Below are 21,398 nucleotides of genomic sequence, written 5' to 3'. Positions count from 1 at the left end.
CTGTCTGTAAGTCCTGATCTCTGTGCTATCGACCGTTCTAGGCTTATTTAGCTGAGGGATGTGAAAATGGGTGATGGCATGATCCGACCAAACAAACTGTTGAAGGCTGTGACAGATCAAAGATGTGGAATTTGTAAACATCAAATACAAAGTATGTCCCACCACATGAGTGTGGCGTTTGATTTTTCTAACTAGACCAATCGCAGCTAAATCAGTCATATGCTGTGAAACCTCTGGGTCTAGGAGGTACTCCCCATGGTATTCAAAATCTCCCAGCAGTGAATCTGTGGTGAGGCCAGGACATGGGTGCAATGAATTCCAAGAGGTGGTGGCTATACTGTTTTTTAGGGCTAGGCGGCCGGGAAATTGAGGTACCGCGCCCACTTTCATTTGGAGAGAGCTTGAATTTAAAGACACACATCCCCACCCAATCCGTGGCACGTGAGTCTACCAGTGACATTTTAATAGTGTTTTTTAAAACAATAGCTATCCCACCACCTACCTTGCTGTCTCTGTCAGACCTAATCATACAATAGTTGTCAAGGAGGATTGTTGCAATGGCCTGGAGCACAGTGGGATTCAGCCAGGTTTCAGTTAAAATCCTATTCGGGCAATTAGGATTAAAGCAGGTCCCAAAGCTCAAATGCATATTTAAGTAGGGACCTAATGTGTAATAAAAAAACTGTTGAATTGCGTCATCACACCAGATTTACGGGTACAGATTACAACGTTAAGTAAGGCGAGGTCAGGGCAAACCACCAATTCAGAGTCTGCAGGTGATGTCTTAAGAGCCCCGTCCAGTCATTGCCATTTACATCGTGAGCAAGCGACTGGCCCTTCGAAGTGCACAGAAAATGTATAACAGCACCGAGGCTCACAGAATTGCTTTGTCTTATGTAATTCAGCCGTAATGTACTTAATTCTTCTGTCATACTTGCTTTCTGATTCAACGGAGGTAGAGGTCCAGGCTACGTTCCTTATGCTTTTGTTATTTCCCAGTGGGACCTTAAATTTGTTTTTACCTCACTAATATGCACTCAATTCGAGCTTATGCACAACGGTTTGTTGAGGCTATAGACCCTTAAGATTGTCAATTTTACAATAGTAGCAGTGAGTAAGGTTAACTCCACAACACTATTACATTTTGACTATTTGTACAAGAAAACAGTAAATCAAAAATGCAAGTCCAAGTGTAAGTGGGTGCTTCATGAGTCAGCACCTTGCTACTAAAAGGTTGCAATCAGAGTGATGGAAACTGCTTCACTCCAACTATAAAAGAAATTATCAGGAGCACATCAGAAAAGTATAGAAGATCAATAGGAGGAGGGACTATTATAAAGGAGGTCAGAAATTGCATAGGTCTTATTTATTTCACATTTATTTTGCCTGGTGTTCACTGACACTACAAGAAGACCCACATATTCTGAATAAAACTATGACACACTTAATACCAGTCTTCTGGAACATACTACATAACACTCATAACCATGAATCAAACCAATATTCTTCAGCTGATTTTCTGAACCAAACTCGATAATGCGGTGCAGCTCATATTAAACTTATAATTTATATAATTACCTTGCAGTACCATTATTCTTCAAATGCCTTAGTGGCGCTTAATAGCCTAGAAAAAGTTATAGTGACGAAACACATGTTGGCACTTCTTGATATCCATCACAACTGTTGTTGTTTTCTGCTAGACACTTCTATTCACATATTCCTTACCTATTGAATATTCTCCAGGCGTTAGGCAGGATCTGGAGATATTTTCAGCAGTACCTCTGTGTGCCCATATGTGGCACTGTGCGGCTCCACACTGATGCTCCTGAAGTTCCTTTCTTTCCTTGACAGCAAGCATGGATCTGTAGCAACCTCTTGCCTCTTTGAAACAATTTTCCTTTTTGTGGTGTTATCTGCCTAATTTACAAAGCCTTGGTCAACCAGTCACCATATAATCTAGCCACTCTGAGGAAGAGACTGGAGGAATAGTTGGACCCGTTGGATGAGGTGGATTGGAGTGAATCGTGTATGGCACAGTGTACCCTTGCCATCTCAGCGCAACTACGTGTGGTCCAGTGGAATTATCTATTCTGTACCTACTACACGCACAAGCACCTGTGGGAAGCTTGCAGATTTTCGGATCCCACATGCATGAGATGCCTGGGCAAGGTGGGTGACTTCGCCTATTTGGTTAGGAGGTGTCCATGTTCTTGACCATGTCGGCTGACCTGGAGGCCTCCCCCAAAGTTGCGCTACTAGACCTTGTGGATCATGTGGGGGTGGCCGAGAGGGGACTGAATTCTGGAGGACTTGGCACTGTACCAGCCAAGAAAGAAATAGCTAACCACTGGAAGTCACGAGAAGCTCCATCACTTGGGAATGTAGTTTGGACACAGATTGTTTTGTGAAAATGGAGGAATCTGTCTATGCTGCCAAGGTTGCCCCAAGGTACACCAGAAAATATGGAGGAACTTGTTGACGTACTATGGACTGAACATTGCGACCACATGGAACTGGTGGTGGGTTAGGTGCAAGTTGGATGTGTACAGCTGCAGGTACTGGTACTCCTTGCATGGGGTGATACTTTTGGATAATGTTTTGTGCCTTATAACACCTAATAGTGTTATTATTAAAAAAACACATGCGTGCAAGGGAAATGTCACCTCCCAAAACAACAGGTTTCAAGCCCTGTGTGGACTGCTGCAAATACATTTCTGTAACAGATTCTCATTAGGATTTCCTGTGGTGCCTTGGGTCGGGCCACGACTTTATGGCCTACGGTGACTGTGCGTCGATGAACCAGAAGGCCATACAAGACCACAAGGCAAAACTCTGTTGCAAAGCGCCAGTAGCATCCGCAACAAGACCATCCCAAGTCGAAGGGAAAATCCTGGTTCAGAAATCGTAGAAGTAGTTCCTGAGGTTGGTCATCGTTGTGCTCCAAGACTTCTGAAGTCGAAGAAAAAGATGGATACTTCAAGCAAGACTCAGCCCCTTTGTGCAACTCACATTCTCCTGAGCAGGTGTGAGGGTGTCAACATGCCTCTCAATTTTGCTGTCGAAGTCGGTCGACCTTGGAGCCCTTCCTGCAACTTGTGCCAGCACAACCTGAGGTTCTTGGGCCATTTGCAACACTGATGCAGATCAAGATTTCAGCAAGCAATTTTTAAAAATTTCCTACTAAATGTTACTTTAACAATGCTGCACAGCATCCCCCTAGCCTGTGAAGCATCACTAAAATCAATTGGCAAAGCCATTCTGTCCTAAAGGTGAGACACATTGGCTATGTCCATGCTTGTTAATGATTTCTTGTGGTTTCTGGACATGTTCACGCTCCGCAGCACACATTACACTAGTTGTACAGTGATGTTGTGAGCTCATTAATAATGTTGGTTGAGGCGTCACCAGTGGTACACAAGAAGCCCTGAGTGAAGATAGAGTACCCAAGTAAGAAACGACAGGCTGAAACAACACTAAACGCTGCTTCTGTGTCTTTTCTGCCCCCCCCCCCACCTCACCCCATTGCAGTAGATAACAGGACAGTGGCTGCACGTCAGCCATGAAGAGGGAGCCAGTCCCTGTGCATGGAGATAAGACGGCCAACGTGATGAGCTCTGTAGCTGCATAGATTCGAAGATCGGGGAAATCAGCGTAAGAAACAAAGGGTGGGCTGGGGAGAAGAGAGAAGCAGAAGAGCGCAGATGCAGGGGGGACAGGGAGTGCGGAAAGCGTGGAGTAGTGTACGGCCGCACAGAGGCAAAGCAGAGGATGAGTGTGGAGAAAGAGAAGACGAGAGGGAGGGAACAAGGCAGAGGATCAGGAGAGAGAGAGAGAGATAAAGGCCAGGCGAAGAACTTGGAGAGCAAGAAACCAAGATGGGGATGATGAGAGTGTGGAACCGACAAAGCGTGGTGATAATGGGGTGGGGGGTAGGGTGGGGTCACCGGGCCGAACAAGTGCAGCAGAGCAAATATGGAGGCAAAGGGATACTTAGGAGAATCTGAGACACAAACCCAGATCTGCAAGGGGCACAGAGACAAAAGGAAATCACCAGATAACTGCGCCTGCCGTGCACAGAATCAAAACACACTCTCATCCCCAGGTGCCCAGTGCGCGCACCTTTAATGCATGCTGCCTGCACACAAAGTGCTCTGTTTTCACTGTAGGAATAAGGGCTCATCTTTTAAATAAAAAAATATATAAATATAAACACTTTCACATTGCAGGAAAACAATTCCAAAACCTTATGTCCGATGTAAAAAAAAACAATAAGCCCAATCCTCCTTAAATCAAAGCCCGAAACAAACAACATCCTACTAAAAAAGCCCAAATGAAGATCGACATCGAAAAATAGCTAAACACTTAAAAAAAATAACAAACGAAGCGGGGGCACGGAACAAGACATACCCACAATACAACTGTGGAATTAAGAGTAGGTGGGAGGAAGGAAACTATATTAAAATGTAATCAGCTATGGTGCCAAAACTACACACAGGCAAACAGAAACAGAGCAGGAAACCAAGAAAAAAAGTAGTCCCCCAAAGAACATATAAAGAACTGTATCATGATGAGACAGTACTTAGTCCCTGCTGCATGGGAGGAACAGAAGAGAAAAAGAAGGGACAAAGAGGCAGGACTGACCACTGGCAAGCAAGGAATTTTGAAGGGCGCTGACATAGACAAAGGAAAAACAAAAGTAAGCAATGGGTGGAGTTAGAGCTCCGAAAGCTATTACTACAGGTTGCTAAGCGACAGTGCAAGCGTTGCCTAGGCTCGACCTAAAAAGAGAAGTCCTGTCTCTACTATTATATCAACCCAGTAGCACTCACATTATAAACCTTCGAAGGGTGAAAAGCAGATCCTGCAGAGATTCAAACTTTGACCTCTAGGTTGAGTTTTGCCTTTGTCAGCAGATGCCTTGACTCCTTGAGCTACCGTACATTAGGCTGTGTTTAATGAAACTGCATCTGAACTTTAAAATAGCTTATTTTATTATCCCTATTTCACTACAAAACTCTGTGATTGCACATGTTTATTGGAGCCAGCGGCATCAAAACTAAAGGCGGAGAAGTGTGGCTCACTGGTTAGAGGAGGCAGACCTGAAAGCAGAGGTCAGCCTGGGACCAGGGTTCAATTCCCGGCTTGGCGGGGTCTTGAGTCCTAAAATGTCCATGGACTCGACAATTCTCGCTCCGGTGCCTACTCGATTCACGGGTTCACACTCTGCGTCTCTGGGCAATAGCTTGCTTAATCTCCACAACAGCCCCTTGCGGTGGGATGCCTGGCTTTCACCTTGTGGATACCCTGCCAGGGTTATCTCACAGGGGAATACCAGGACGGGTTCCCTAAGCAAGCGCTTAGAAACCGCTTGGTGATTTGCGCTATATAAATTCCTGTACAATTTGTAGTGGGTCCCCAAAGATGACCCTGCCCCCAAAGGTCCCCCCCCCCCGCTCACCACAACAGAAATGTAGTCTCCTATAACCCTGCCCCGGCCCCTATTCCCACCCCCACTCATTAAATGATGCCTTTAACCCCGTATCCATGGGATACCTTTTCTCAGACTCCCAGTCGCAGGGATTTTTAACCCCTTTCTCCAGTGGCTCTCTTCTTTCCCAATCCGGCGTGAATAGGTAATCCTGTCTGTCTGTGTACTGTACTGGTGTTCAGATTTTATAATAGGGTACACAGGACTGCAAGTCCCAGAAAACATCAGGCTTTCCTGGTTGAGGTTCTGAAACATGTGCATGGGAAACAGAAGAACTTTTCTACGACCTCAGTATACCCATCCCCAAGCTCCCAACAGAAAGCCGGACTTTCTCTCTCTCACACTCACCTTTCCTTGCGTTGGTTTGATCTTCCTTTGTCCTGTCAGAAAAGGCCGGGAACAGAGACATCGCTAGCCCTTACTTTCAGCTACCGTAAACAGCACTCCACAACGCACGGAATGTACATCAACATGCCAGCCGCGGAGCGTGATGGGATACGTAGTTCTAGCGGTCTACTTCTGTCAGTTTCCGAGAAGGCAATTGAAAAAAAGGAGAGTAATAACAAGCGTCCTGCAGAATTTCGAGGATTGTGGGCGAATTATGCGGCTATTCTACTCACAAAAATAGTAGAATACATGCATTTAATTCGAATAAACAAATCCAGTACAGTCAAAGATTCTTGTTTTCTGAAAAGCATGATAACACATTGCGGTGCAACAATAAAACAATTATAAACGTTTTCTGTACTGGACAAGACAATGCAGTTTTGGGGAGCTACTTATGCTACGTGAGTTAAACCCCTAAAGAGGCACTGAAGCGCATTAATACTTTGCAATTACAGGGGAATTCATGCGGCCCGATATTTTGGAATACATTAGAGAGAGATTCAGGAAAAAAGTCCCGATTGACTCGGATTGAAGAACAAGCGCTACCCAGGCGGCCCCCACTCACAATGCGCAATGTTTATAACAGCGGGGGCTGGATGCTTTACTGACGGCAACAAAAGAAAGTCCCCAGAGTGTCACGCCGCCAGTAAAGCATCCAATCCCCGCGTGCACATCTACTGTCTCTTCTGTCTCTCCGCATGCATGTTTTGGAATCCGTATCGATTCCAAAAGGCCCTCGTCATGGCGAGAGCAGCACGTGCTGCTAACGCCAGACGAGACCTAAGCAGAGAGTGGAGTAAGCTAATACACTTCAAACAGGGCCGTCATTAGAGGAGCTTTTGTGTGCTACATTACATTGACGGTAATTGCAAACACAACAGTGATGGACAGAATGTGGATCAATGTCACACATTCACCCCAGTCCAAAGATCTGGGCCCAAATCCATCGTTTTTCCACTCCACACCACCCTGGGTTAGACAATGGCGATATGCAAATCAGCGCTGACCCTGTGCCCCATGGGAACAGTCCAGTCCGAACTACAAAAGCCATGTCCTTCCCAGAACGGAATCAAGCATCCGAGGACCGGCCCGGTTTCGAGGTAACACCTCTCATCAGCCCGGCTAGCTTGACTCCAGTGGTGTGGAGTGCCTGGGACTCACGTCTGAGCATCCCCAGTACACTTAGAGCGGTAATTGCAAACACAACAGTGATGGACAGAATGTGGATCAATGTCACACATTCACCCCAGTCCAAAGATCTGGGCCCAAATCCATCGTTTTTCCACTCCACACCACCCTGGGTTAGACAATGGCGATATGCAAATCAGCGCTGACCCTGTGCCCCATGGGAACAGTCCAGTCCGAACTACAAAAGCCATGTCCTTCCCAGCACGTGCTGCTAACGCCAGACGAGACCTAAGCAGAGAGTGGAGTAAGCTAATACACTTCAAACAGGGCCGTCATTAGAGGAGCTTTTGTGTGCTACATTACATTGACAGCAACAAAGCCAGTAACAAAACTGGGAGTGGCGCCAAAAATGACACAAAAGGGTACATTACATCAGATGCGACCGTATCATCGCCTCATCTATGTGCGCTTGAGACACACAATAGTCTCTCTCTCTCAACTTAGGGTGACCAACCCTCTGTAATTTTCACGGACTGTCCGTGAATTTACAGTCATGTTTGTCGTCCATGAAGAAAGTTTCCTCGGACACCATTTGTCGCAAAACCCCTGTCGCAATTCAGAAACGCTTTCCTCACTCTTAAAACGGGTTCTGTGCATTGTAAAAAGATGATTTGCTATCGAAAGCGTGATTCAAAGACTTTGCAAGGAAAAAAAAGCCTTTGTGACATGCAGCCCCTGGTGGATTAACCAGTCAGCGTTCTTCTTGCATTAAAGACGATATTTTTCTTCTTGCACTTTTCACTGTGGCTCTGGACAGTGGTAGTATATTAGCTGCAGTTAATATACACATATCAATGTTACCTTGCACCTTACCTCAAAATAAATAACAGATTTGATGTGATATTGTGTGTGCCGGTGCCTCATGAATCAGGATGCTTTGCTAGGTCAGGGCTTTAAGTGGGCCGGATCCTGCCAGTGCTCAGCACCGGGTGCAGTTCTAAAAAGTAGGTGCTGGGGGCGTGGCCAAGATGGCGGTGTGAGAGGACGTGCCTCTCGGAGCTCCCGCCGCCGGCCGCCTTATCAGCGATTTATAGAGCATCTCTCTGCCCGGGTTTGGACTCCCGTGTGGCCCGATTGCTGCGCCTGGGGACCAGCAGTCAGCGGAGCTCAGTACAGATCGCGGCGAAGCCTGGGGGATGCCGAATTCGGGCTGACCGGGTGCGGTCTGGCGAGGCCTGCGTGGTCTGGTGCAGCGGAAACGAGGCCGAGGTGGGCGGCGCTGTGTGCCCGGCCCTGAACCACCCCGAGCGGGCCGCGGCTCACCGCGGTCCGGTGCTTTGGTGGCGGGTCTGACCCGCGCAGGGCAGCGCGAGGCCCCATGAGTTTCCACACCGGGGGGCTTCTGCAGACCTGCCGCCACCGGCCTGGAAGACGGAGAAGAGGCAGAGGGGACCCGGTTGCAACGGCGGCTGCCGGCGGACAGGTGCTAGGACCGCTTCATCGGGACCCGCCCGCAGGCGTGCGGAGGTGAGGAGCGGTGGGTTTCTGTGAGGCCCCCCCCGGTTTTGCACGGCCCAGGGCCGCGACGCTGCGGCAGAGGGGGGAGGCCCGCCTGACAGAGAGGAGAGGAAGCGACCTGAGCGGGCACAAGGCAGGCGGTGAAGGTGGTCTTATCGCCGGCCCTAGGAGACAGCCAGGCGACCTGTGGTCTCCGGGGTGCAGCACACCATTGGCCGCCATCTTGTAAGGAGATAAGCAACAGGCAACATAGGTGTCTTGGCCCGGCCCTGCCACAGATAGACACGCAACCACATACCGTAAGGGCAGTCAAGCTCCACAATTCAACGGCAGTTCACCCCTGAGGCTTGAGCTCAGGCAGGGGAGTTTGGAGAGCGACGCTTGGGCACTCGCAGTGGGGGCTGACCGGCAAGACTTGGGCGGACAACTGGAGTTGGGCTCGGCGACCCACAGGGCTGAGAAGAGTGTGCCGGCGGACTCCACGGAAAGGATCCAGAGCTGACGATCACGACCCCCCCAACGCAGACCTGAGCTGTTGCGCACGGATAATCCGGGCCGCGCTCCACGCCACGCCGCTCCTCACCTGTCGCGGGGTTAGGGGTCGAGGCAGCGGGGAGAGTGCGCAAAGACAGATCCATCAAGGACTTGTTCACCCCTACCACCATGGTGAAGAAGACGGAGCCCCACGTCCCTGGGCAACAGGCAGGAACCATCAAAATGATGGCCAGCTCGCCCAGCGCAGGGTCGCAGGGTTCGGAGGAGCCCATTACTAAGACTTTCTTGGAGTCCCTGTTCAGTGGACTGCGAGAAGACCTCCAACTCCTTAAAACGGAACTTAAGGAGGAGATCCGGGAGCTTCGCCGGGACACTGACGCCATAGGTGAGAGAGTGGCGGACCTGGAGACGAAGAGCGATAGCCGAGATGTTGAGATAGAGGCGCTTCAGCAGGAGATCATACGCATACATGATCAACAGGTCGACTTACAATCCCATGTCGAGGATTTGGAGAACCGCTCTCGGCGGCATAACATTAGGATCCGAGGGGTGAAGCACTCCCCCGACACTGAAGACCTCTTTCATTTCACGCAAAGCCTCTTCAATCATATCTTGGGCAGGCCGGCGGACACGGACATACGCCTGGACAGAGCGCATCGTACTGGCCCGGCCAGAGCAGCTGCGGCACTGCCGGCGGACATTTTAGTCTGCGTCCAAGACTTCCGCACTAAGGAGGAGATCCTAGGCAAGGCGCAACAGATGGGGTCTATCTCCTTTGGCGGTCACTCACCAGTCCTATTCCAGGATCTAGCCGCCATTACTCTGGAAAAACGTAGGTCCTTCAAGCCGGTCACCGCCGAACTGCGACGCCTCGGCATACCATACAGCTGGGGTCACCCGTTCCGCCTGGTGTTCAAATGGGAGAATCAAGTGTACCAGCTGAGGTCGCTCAGAGACGCGTGCCAACTCTTGGGCATTGAGGAGGCAGAGGGCAGCTCCCACGCTGGGGGGGTCCCGGAATCCAGATCCACCGGTCAATGGCGGCAGCAAAAGAGGAGGCGCAGGCCGAGACGCCCACCCCCAGGGGAGATTCAGGAAGGTCAGAGAGCGGCAGTTGAAACAGCGGCCCTGGAGTTGGCGGCGACGGACAACGGATGAACTCGGCCCTCAACGCCCCGGAGTCCCCGAGTGTGGGCAAGGAGTGAAGCGGTGGTCGGCGGCGGGTGGGAGACTCGATGGATCCAGACACATTTCCCCAACTTGTTTTCCACACTGATTGGTCGGATGTGGACAATGGACATATTCAGTTTCTACGTTCTACAGTTTGGGGAGGGGAGGGGAAGGGGGATGGGATGGGGTTGGCCAGAGGGGAAGGGGTTGGGAGGGTAGAAGGGGTTGAGGGGATTGGGATGGGTCCATGGTCGGCAAGAGAGGGGGCAGTCCGATGTCCTAGAGGGTGGTTTGCGAATGCAGAGGGTTGGCGCTGGGATCGAGCCCGAGATCATGGCAACGCAGGGGTCATATTCCCTTATATGGGGTTGAGTGAAGTGGTTGTTCTCACGTTGAACGTGAGAGGTCTAAACAATCCGGTGAAGCGTAAGGCCGTCCTAATGTTCCTGGAACAGTCCACGGCAGACATATGCCTATTACAAGAAACACATCTGCTGGCTAGGGATTGCCATCGCCTTCAGTCTAGTAAGTTCCCCCTTCAGTTCTATTCCTCCTGTCCGGACAAGAAGGCTGGAGTGGCAATCCTAGTTGCACGCAAATTTAGGGGCTAGGTACTGGGTAAAATTGCGGAAATTAAAGGCCGATTGTTAGTCTATAGGTTTGAAATTGGTGGAATGAACTACACGATTGGCTCCATCTACGGGCCCATTGAGGGGCAGGAGAAATTCCTGCATAAAGCGCTTGCTGCAGTCACTGACACGATAGATCGTCATCTCTTGCTTGGTGGGGATCTCAACCTAGTCTTTGACAACTTGCTAGATAGGTCATGCCAGCGCACTAGTCAGGTGGGAGCGCTTTCACCGGCGGGTCTGCTTCGCTTGAAGGAACTAGGGTTAATAGATGTTTGGCGCGCACTACACCCCGGGGAAAGGGACTACACTCACTTTTCGGCTGCACACAAAACATACGCACGCCTAGATTACTTGCTTGTCTCGGTGCCCACACAGTCTCTTGTCACAGGTGTCGAAATTGGCACGGCGTCTCTCTCCGATCATGCACCAGTCACCATCACACTTTCCGGGTCGGTGACAGCACGGGCCAATAGGGTGTGGCGACTACGAGAATCGTTGCTGAACAAAGGGGAAGCGGTCGCCACAATCCAAAAGGCAATAAAAGAGTATCTGTCGCACAACAGTACCGAGGACACCACCCGCCGGACCCAGAGGCCGAACTGGACTTCTTAGCGTCGATCCCATTACCGGGGCTGACCCAGGAACAGATTGACAGTCTGGAGAAGGACATCCGGCCGGAAGAGGTTATCTCGGCTATCTGCCGACTTAAGCTGGGCAAGGCTCCTGGCCCGGACGGCTTCCCGGCGAGCTTTTATAAGACCTTCTGCGTACAACTGGCCCCACTGCTAGCTAGGCTCTTCTCCTCATTCGCTGAGGAGGGGACGATCTTGGGAGATTTACTTGAAGCCTCCATTGCGGTCATACCTAAGCCGGGTAAGGATCACACGGACTGTGGGGCATATAGGCCCATCTCCCTTCTGAACGTGGACCTCAAACTCTACACGGGATTCTTGCTTCCAGGTTGGCCCCATACATGGGGGGACTGATCAATCCGGACCAGTCCGGGGTTCATACCGGAGCGTCAAACCTCCGACAACACCAAACGAGCCCTCCATCTCCTGGAAAAAGCATCTCAAACGCAAGGGGAATACATGATGTTGGCCATCGATGCTGAGAAGGCATTCGATCGGGTGCACTGTCCCTATTTGGAGAAGGTCTTGGTAAAGGCAGGTATGGGTCCCAAGTTCAGAACTAGAGTGCTGAACTGCTATAAATACCCCTCGGCTACGGTCCGGGTGAACGGGTGCTCCTCGCCGCGTTTCAAGATCGAACGGGGCACCAGACAGGGATGTCCACTATCTCCCCTGCTGTTTGCGTTATATATGGAGCCGCTAGCGCAGTTAATTCGCATGGACCCGGAGGTCAAGGGGATCAAGTTCGGAGGGGACGTGCATACTATAAGTCTGTATGCCGATGATGTCCTCTTGTCCATTGCTGAACCTCGGAGCTCTCTCCCGGCATGCCTTGATGACCTAACCAGGTTTGGTCGAGTATCAGGCTTCAAAGTCAACATGACGAAGTCGGAAGCGTTAGACCTGTCCCTAGACCCAGGCACTCGCGCAGAGCTGCAAGGTACGTTTCCTCTGCAGTGGGCCACGGAAGCCGTCCCGTACCTCGGGATACGTTTAGCCCCCTCTCTTCAGGCCACGGTGGATATCAATTACTCCCAGCTACGGCGAAAAATCAGACAGGAGTTAGGACAGTGGAAACACTATCCGCTGTCATGGCTCGGACGAGTTGCGGCAGTCAAGATGACGATTCTCCCCCAAATACTGTACATCTTTCGCACTATACCCCTAGCTCCACCCATGGGCTGGATTAAGCTGGCACAGTCAGAGCTCTCACAATTTATTTGGAATGGGAGGAAGCCCCGCCTGAAAGCGCAGATAGCGATGCTCGCACCGGAGCAGGGCGGAATTGGAATCCCGAATCTAGCAACTTACTTCCAGGCGTCGCAGCTGCGCTTTCTGGCGGAATGGGTCCGCTGGGAGTCCGGGAAACACTGGTTGTTCCAGAACCAGGCGATCGCCGGGAGGACCCTGCAGGAGATACTGTTCATGCACCGTGTACACAGGCCGCCCAACCTGTACGCGTCGTTCATCACGCGAGTCCCGCTGGAGATCTGGGATCGGGTAGGGGTCTCACTAGGTCTTACTGCTTTACCGTCCCTGCTTACGCCCCTCCTTGACAATCCTGACTTCCAACCGGGGTTGGACAAAAAGGCCTTCGAACGTTGGAAACCGGCGGGCTGCCGTACTCTTTGCCATATGTACGGGCCAGAGGGAGCCGTCCCCTTCCCACAGTTCCGTCAGGAGTATGGCCTCCCCGAGTCCGAGAGGCTCTGATATTTTCAGGTCAGACACTGGGCTCTTAACCCCGCGATCAGAGCCACAGCGGACAGGTGGATGACGGACTTTGAACGCTGGCTGATTTCCCGCACATCTGACAAGCAGCTAATCTCAGACCTTTATAAGACACTCATGCGCAAACACGAGTACACATACAGCGCGAGTAGGGCACGCTGGGAGCGGGAGTTGAGGAGAACTCTCTCACACAAGGAATGGGAAGGAATATACTACAGAGCGCGACACTCGGCCTACCACATGGGGCTCACGGACACGCTCACGAAAGTTGCGACCTATTGGTACTACACCCCGGAGCGTCTCTATGAGATGGATAGTAGTAAAGATCCTCTCTGCTGGCGGGGCTGTGGCCACTTGGGTACGTTAACACATATCCTCTGGGAATGCAGGTTCCTGTAGGACTACTGGCGGCAAGTCCTGAGCGATGTGGATACCCACTTTGACATGGACATCCCGCGCTTTCCCTCGTATGTCATACTAGGGTTGCCTAACGCGTTGACTTATCCTTTGAGGTCTAGGAGGGGCCGCCTGATAGCCATTGCGCTGGGGTCGGCGACGCAGAACATCCTGGCGCACTGGCGTTCGGCACACCCCCCTACGTGTCAGGGCTGGCTCCACCGCCTTTGGACTGTATTGGGCATGGAACGGCTCTCCCTACATAAAGCAGGAGAAGGGGCCAGGTATGCGGAGCTTTGGAAGCCATTTTTGGCCCTCCTGTCGTCTGAATTTGTGGAAGTGACTTGCCCGAGGTATCTGAGGCTGCTGCGGCTAACGGAAACTGTGCGGGAAGAGGGGAAGGAAGGACCCGTCCGATAGTGGGGGAGCAGAAGGAGATAGGACAGAGGAATGGACCACCCGAGGAGGAGTGGGGGCGGGGGGTGGGGAGTTGTTGGGGAGGACCGGGGGTTGGGGTGCAGTAGGGGGGCGGATGGTTTGGTTTCTAATGGGGTGAGGTGGGTGGGGTTGGGAGAGTGGGGGTTGTTCATATGTATGTCACAGATGGAGATACATCAGCACCTGGTGGATTACACAGCCTCTGGAAAGGGGGTATGGCAAGGCGGAGGGATAGACAGCAGGCCGCGGGACATTGTTTCGCATCTTTGGTCCCCCGTCGTCTCGGGCCGGTTACGTAGCTCAGTTTTGCATGCATGTTGCCCTGTTTTTAAACGCGGCCGGCCCAAACTGGGTTGTAGGCGGCTTGCTGTGTATAATTGCACCCTCGGAGATAAGACCTGTGCTTTACTCCCATTTGACGCATTGACTTGCCTGTCGCTTGTCGGCTTGGCGAATGACTTTATACGGCTGTATTGTAACCATCCTGTCCTGACATGCTCAATAAAAATATTTAATCCTAAAAAGTAGGTGCTGGGACGGGTCCCTTTCGGGCTTTCCAATGTTGCCCTAATCCTCAGGGTTGGAAACAATGTCTTAACTCTGCAGTAGTGCCACCCTTCGCTGCCTTTGATGTAACTTCAAAGAGACTGGTTACAGTTCTTTCACAGTCTCATAATTTTAGAACTGAAGCATTTTATTTACAACAAAACCAAAGTTGATGCTTAATTGTCTTATGCAACTAACAACCATTGACAAAGCCAATAGTCCTGGCTTGTTCTAGGTGGAATGTTACTTATTGTGTTATTTATCTGGATGCACTGACAGAAGCAGCCAATTTACCAGTCGGGCGGCAAAATATGCTAAGCACAGATTTCTTAACTTACATGTTTTTGAGCCATGCCCTTTTTTACATCGGTGAAGCCCCTTTGACAGAACCCCCCAGCTTTTTCATCCCACTTAAAGCCCTCTGATAGGTACTGAACACATGGCTCTCCTGTAGCTCTTCTTCATCATTTTACTACAGCGGTCAGCAGAAACATATCATGCACCATTTAAGGTAATTTGTGTCCTGCAAACTAGAGTCAGTGGAGAAGTAAATCTTAGGGGTTTACATGATATCACTTCAGTACATCTGCTGACACATAAAACAATCCACAAGGGAGGGGGCATGACACTTTAGGCTCTACTGCCCCACCTGTGATCCTCAGCTTCTTGGTATAACTATATTGCTCTCCTACTTTTACCCTACTTTTGCCCACTCTTCTTGCTTACGCTCCGATTTACTACTGTATATCTTGCTGGCATCTTTTTGGACTGGGTATTTTATACTGTGAACATTTCAATAACTCAAGGTTAGCATTGATCAGGCAATTCCCTTGTCAGGCTTTCATGTCATACACCTTCTGTACATCTACGTAGACATGTACAATGATTACCGTTTCTATGCTGATGCCATCCTTCTAAATGTTTACTCCTGTTATGACAACACTTTATACGGCACTCACAAAATGTTTCTCTGCACTCCTGCTATTGTGAAATCTAATGTGTAACGCGCTGTAATAATTTTATCATGTGCTTCCCCTACCCTTTCGTATTACTTTTACAGATCCCTCAAGCCAGTTTGAGTGGAGTCTGCACAACTTAAAAAACTGAAAATAAACTGCTAGGCTATACATTTTACGAAGAGAATGTGCGTGTTTCATTTTTCCCAGAGTCTGCTTTAACTTTCTCATGCACAATGTATGGATTTAAGACAAAGCGGGAATAGGAACGCACGGGGCAGGAGAGATGTGGTGCTAGCCCTGTGCTCTCTTCTGCTGTATATGCGAACATCAGCAATTCAGTGACTTGGTGCAATGTTCATATTTCAGACTGGGGTGCAATGTCATCGTCATTAACAGCAATGTACTTGCCCATGGACGTTGGCACAATTTATTAGGTCTCACATTAGTCAAGACCTTTTGATTTTGCTAAAATTATTATGTATAATAAATTCATCTGACACAAAGCTGGCCACTCGGAGGACTGCACTCTAGTCCACTTTACAATCAGTGAGGGATAGTTATGCAACAAAATAGCAACAGGTAAATTGCGTATACATTGCACAATGTAAACAGTACTTGCATACTATTGTGCGACCTCCTCTGATGTGTCTGTAAAACGTACCTTTTGTTGCGAATTTTTGTCCACAATTTTGACCTTTCTTTCCTGAATTTTTGTCCTGAATTTTGAGTGTTTGTCATCAATTTTTACACTCACTGTCCTGAATTTGCCCCGTGCCAGATGGTCACCCTATCTCAGCTTTTGGAAGGTGGTGTGTGTGTGTGGGGGGTGGTGTTGTGGCAGAAGGGGTCATTGGGCTGAGTCAGGCACTGTCTGGCAGAGAGAGTGGCTGCAGGAGCAGTTTCCTCAGTACAGTGGAAAAGTGACTGTTTGTGGAACTAAGTGGGGGGTGTTGCGTCACATTAAAACACACACACACAGGGCTCAATTTAGTCTAAATATAAGTCACCCATCAGTTAATTCTTTCTTGAACAAATACAAAATATATCACCATTTTGTGTGGTCAGCAGCTCAATCTGGCAAAACAGAGCTCCATTCATGACCTTGTGAGAAGTTTTGTCTTTCTTTTATAACCTTGATGAGTAACGTTGTGGAAATGAAAGACAGACATTGGCATACATGTAAGTCAAATGGTGTCCTCGACCTTGACGTCCAATACGGCAGCATTGATTGCTCCGCCCTTAGGCCAGTGCCGCTGCATCTAGCCTATAGACCGATCTACTGCCAGCATCTGAATTACTGATCATTTGGAGACTGACTCTAACCAACTTCTTGCTTCTCTTGTGGCACCAAACCACAAAAATATGCACCATTCAGACATTTCTACATCATTGTATATGTGCCATAGGTATGTCTCTTTGGTAATGTCACTTTGTCTGTGTTGGTGTCATTGTTAACAGTGTTCCGATGCAGCCCCTCAAATCTTGCTTGCGTGTACAATGCAAATCCATGAATAGTATTCAATAGCTATAGCCAGTTTTAATGAAGATGCAAAGTAACACTGGTCAATACAAGACAGTACGTCAATTTAGAAAATGTATTGCTTGCACCACTGTACATTCATCATAACCTTGAAAATAAGAAAATTTCTGAAACTAACCTGTTAAGCTGATAAGCTAAAATGAGGCTACTTGGTTGAACTGAAGGCACTTGTAATAGCACACAAAGAGGCTTACTTTTCAAATTGCACAAAAAGTAATTGCGAATTATAAAATCCTGGCTGAAGTTTGGGCATCGAAGGAGAAGTGAGTAGTGGCAGCTTCTGTGTGGAATCACTGCATAGTGGAGTTCTACTAGAGTAATATTGAACCTAGTAAAAAAAAATTGATTCAATAATAGTTTAGATATTATTATGAGGATTCATTTTTTATTCTTTGCAGAGGAAACAACTGGGTAGGATAATAAACACACACCACTACCATTATAGTATCTGGTGCTGTCTTCGTCTGTCTAACTGGTTCAGATTTCTGTAGCATATGTTATGTTATGTAGATTTGTATAGTGTAGCTTATTACACATGAGGGTATCCAGGTGCTGGAGCAGGAGTGAAGGCCCGGTGGTGCTCTAGTTAGGCAGCCAGGTCTTCAGTTTCTTGCAGGAGTCGAGCGGAGTGTCAGTCCGGATGTGTAGAGCAAGTTAGTTCCAGTTTTTGGTGGCAATGAAGGAGAAAGAGCACCCTCCTGCCTTGCTTCTGTGGATGCAGGTATTCGTGTGAGGGAGGCAGAGGTGGAGCTTAGCTGTCTGGAGGGTTGTTAAAGTGGGAGTCGGTCATTGAGGTAGGTTGGACTATGTCACGGAGGGCTTTGTAGGCTTGGATGAGCATACAGTAGAAGGAGTCCGCTCTATCCCTTTCATCCATAGTTCTTTCTGTTCCACATGAGGAGTAGGCTTCTTCATTTATTCCTGAAGGTCCCGTCGTAAACTCACACAGGGATGTTTTAATCTCCTATACCTAACTGTCTTTTCGACGTGTTTCTTTTCAGGTCGGTGTCCTTCAGCGAAAGCTGGCAGAAATGGAGTCAGAAGTCCGAGTCCGGGACAAGGAACTCCAGGAACGCCTGAGCGAAAGCCATGGAAATGAAAAAAAGCTTCAAGATGAGCTCCACAACTTGGAGGTGAAGCTGCAGCAGGCTAGCACCACAGCTGATGATCTTCGATTGCTCCTGAGCGCTGCAGATGGGCGAATCCATGCACTGGAGTCTGAATTGGCAAAAGTGGATTCTGCCAAGAGGGATGCGGAGTTCAGACTCGGGAGCCTGCACTCTACACTGCGCCGGACCCTAGGGATACGAGGCCGCAGCCCATCGCCACGAAAAACCCACTCTCCTTTGAAAGGTCAGAGGCACGGCACATGAGAATTTACCGTTGTGGTGCTTGACTTGAATCCTTTCAATTTTGTTGTATAGTTCTTCTGAAGTCAGGCAAGAAACAGCAACGCCTCCAACTGCACAGTTGCGTGGCACAGGGACCTGATCTCTGGGGTTGCAGAGAGGGGGAACAGCCATGACAACGCGGGGATTACCACGCAATGCCATTACAACGCGGGGATTACAACGAAAGTCATTACAACGACTTTCGCTGGAGGGCGCTGTTGGATAGGGAATAGTTTAATTTTCTATCCAACACCTTCCCTACTGTCAACGTGGGCTGGAGTTGGAATAGAAAATAAACTATTCCACTATCCAGCGCCCTCCAGCGAAAGTCGTTGTAACGACTTTCGTTGTAATCCTCGCGTTGTAATGGCACGCGTGGTAATACCACGCGTTGTCATGACAGACAACCGCAGAAAGAATATCCTCATTATCAGTGGAAAAGTATTCCTGCTTCCTCTGAAAACATACGTTTTTGGCCAAAATGCCACTCAGAGGATTAACTTGCAATTCTCCGTAATACTGTGGTGTAGTATTTCCAGTACTCCCAGGACTGTAATATTGGACCTGGAATGACTGCCCTGAAATACATGGCTAATAGAAATAAGTCCGTAGGAATATTGTTGGCATTCATACTTTAGAGGCAAGTAATTCTTGACACCTGAAAACACAATCCACATAAATCTTGTATTTTAAAACGTCTGTATGTAATAAAATCAGTAGTGACAGTAGGTATTCCCGCCTGTCCAGAGGGATTCATCAGAAAGTCTTGGAAGAGGTCATTATAGCAGTTGTTTACTGGCTTAGGCATTCATATTACAAAAGTTAATGTAACTGAACAGTAAGGAGGCTATTTAGAAAGTGGTGTGTGTCAGGTGGTGGAGTACCACCTGACATATTATTAGAGGCCACCCCCTCCCGGCGGATGGCTTACTGCCTTCCATGCATTTGCTGGTGTGGAAGTTGCAGAGAAGTGTGTCAAGCAGGTGCCATGTTGTTTTGGACCTGCCTGGCAAACATTTTTGGGAAAAAGTGGTCCTGACATGCTGGGAGGTTTCCCCCAGGGCTTATCTTTTTCTGTTGTTCCAGCTAGGAAAAATGTTATCTGACTAACCTCCCTAAACACGGCAGCACTTCAGACTTACAGTGATCACTGGCCCTGTGATAGACGTGATGCAGGTCAAAAGTATTCTGGTATTTCTCCGACCTCAAAAGAAGTCAGGCAAACTGTGTGTTGGGGCGAGGCCTGCCAGTTTATAGTGGGACCCATGCGCCGCAAGACTCTAACTGAGATCCTAAAACCTAATATTTAATAATGTGCATAAAACCACACAAGTCCCCTCTACATTATTGTATCATAATACTGTGATTCATTGGATACATCGCTAAGCACGTGGCATAATTGTACATAATTACTCCTATCATTTCCCTCTATACAAAATTCCAAATATGTCTTTAGAAATGCAGTTAATAAGAAAACTTACATTATTTTGTTCCTCTAGAAACATTTATACTATAAAGAGTTACAACAATTGACATCAAAATCACAAAAGGAGCAAATGCAACGAATTAAGAGGAACAGAATCTGTCAGTTACCCACTTTCCAAAAACCTATTTTATCATAATTCATTTAAGGACGAGTCTATCCTTAGCCGATATTCTCTGCTGTTTCTTTTGTAGCAAAAGTATATGGATAACACCACAAAATTAAATTAAAATATTTTTGCATTTACACTATGTACATCCTGAAAAATGAATAGGTTAGTGTATTTGCCTTCATTTCCCTATATGCATTAATATTTTGTCAAATACGTATTTTTCCCGAAGGTAGTTATATCTATATATTGAATGGGGCAGAGGCATTTGATTGCATGAACTGTAAATTGAGTCTTGCAATTTAGAAAATCATAATTATGATACAAACAAATCTGTAATTCGTGCCCTTTTTTTGGGCTCTTTTCCCAAATAGATCAGCAGATACTACACATCGGACATGTGCTGAATCCTTGCGGTATCTTATTAGCTATTCTATTTTACTGAAATATTTTACAATTCCTTAGTATATCAGACTTATATCTATAAAAAGTCAAAATGTAACATGATGTTTTATCCCTCAGCCTCAGAGGGAAGAGGTGTGGCGCCGCGGCCAGGGCGACTGACTCCGGAATCTGGGGATCACGGTTCGATCCCCGGCACCGGCGGCAGATTAGCCCAGCACCATGTGACTCTGGGCAATAGCTTGCTTAATCTTCCCGACGGCGCCTAGAGACCCTTACGGGTGATTGTGCGCTTTACAAATGTGGATTTAGATTTAGATTTAGCCTAAACAGCCATCCGTGTGTAGTATGTGACAGTATATTTAATCACGGTGTCTCGGGCACCTAGCTGCTCGAGATTCGCAGAATCCTGCGAGGTTCTAGGGCTATATGTATCATTGAAATTCACATTCGCAAAGGCCGAAATTCGCAGAATGATATGTATGAAGGAAATCTCGATGCAAAATAAGGAATTGCAATATTTGCGATTCCTTATTTTGCAATTGCATTTAAGGAATTGCAAATTTTGCGATTCCTTAAATGCAATGTAAGAAGGCAAAAACATTTGCTAAATGGCCTTAAGGAATCGCAAATTACCACCAACTTCTAGTTGGTGGTAAATTGCGAATTCCTTGAAAAATGCACATTTTTGCAATTTTCAAAGTGCCATGTGACACACATACATGCCCTTAGGGCATGTATGTGCGCCACATGTGCACCTATGCTTATTTCAGGGGTGCAACAGGGTGTCCTTTGGACACCCCTGCACCCTTGAAATTATTCTCAATTTGCGATTAGCAAATTGCGAATCGCAAATTGAGAGAAAATTCCCATTCCTTCCTATGGGCCTCCTGGCCCATAGAAATGAATGGGAAAGTATTCCTTAATTGTGAATTCGCAATTTGCGAATTCGC

At 48.2% G+C, this 21,398-nt stretch overlaps 1 protein-coding gene across 1 annotated transcript in view; it reads left to right on the top strand.

Moving 5' to 3' along the window:
* Nucleotides 1-21,398, top strand: part of CROCC2 (ciliary rootlet coiled-coil, rootletin family member 2) — a 1,301,560-nt gene that overhangs the window by 1,024,673 nt on the left and 255,489 nt on the right. Inside the window, exon 27 of the mRNA XM_078665477.1 lies at nucleotides 18,062-18,413. Within this exon, the coding sequence (XP_078521603.1) occupies nucleotides 18,062-18,413 (352 nt within the window). The remainder of the gene's footprint in view (nucleotides 1-18,061; nucleotides 18,414-21,398) is intronic.

The sequence above is a fragment of the Lissotriton helveticus genome, chromosome 11 (assembly GCF_964261635.1).
Source record: "Lissotriton helveticus chromosome 11, aLisHel1.1, whole genome shotgun sequence".
Classification (NCBI taxonomy): Eukaryota; Metazoa; Chordata; class Amphibia; order Caudata; family Salamandridae; genus Lissotriton; species Lissotriton helveticus.
Note: the sequence above shows the minus strand (reverse complement) of the source record. Positions and strands in the feature narration are given on the sequence as shown.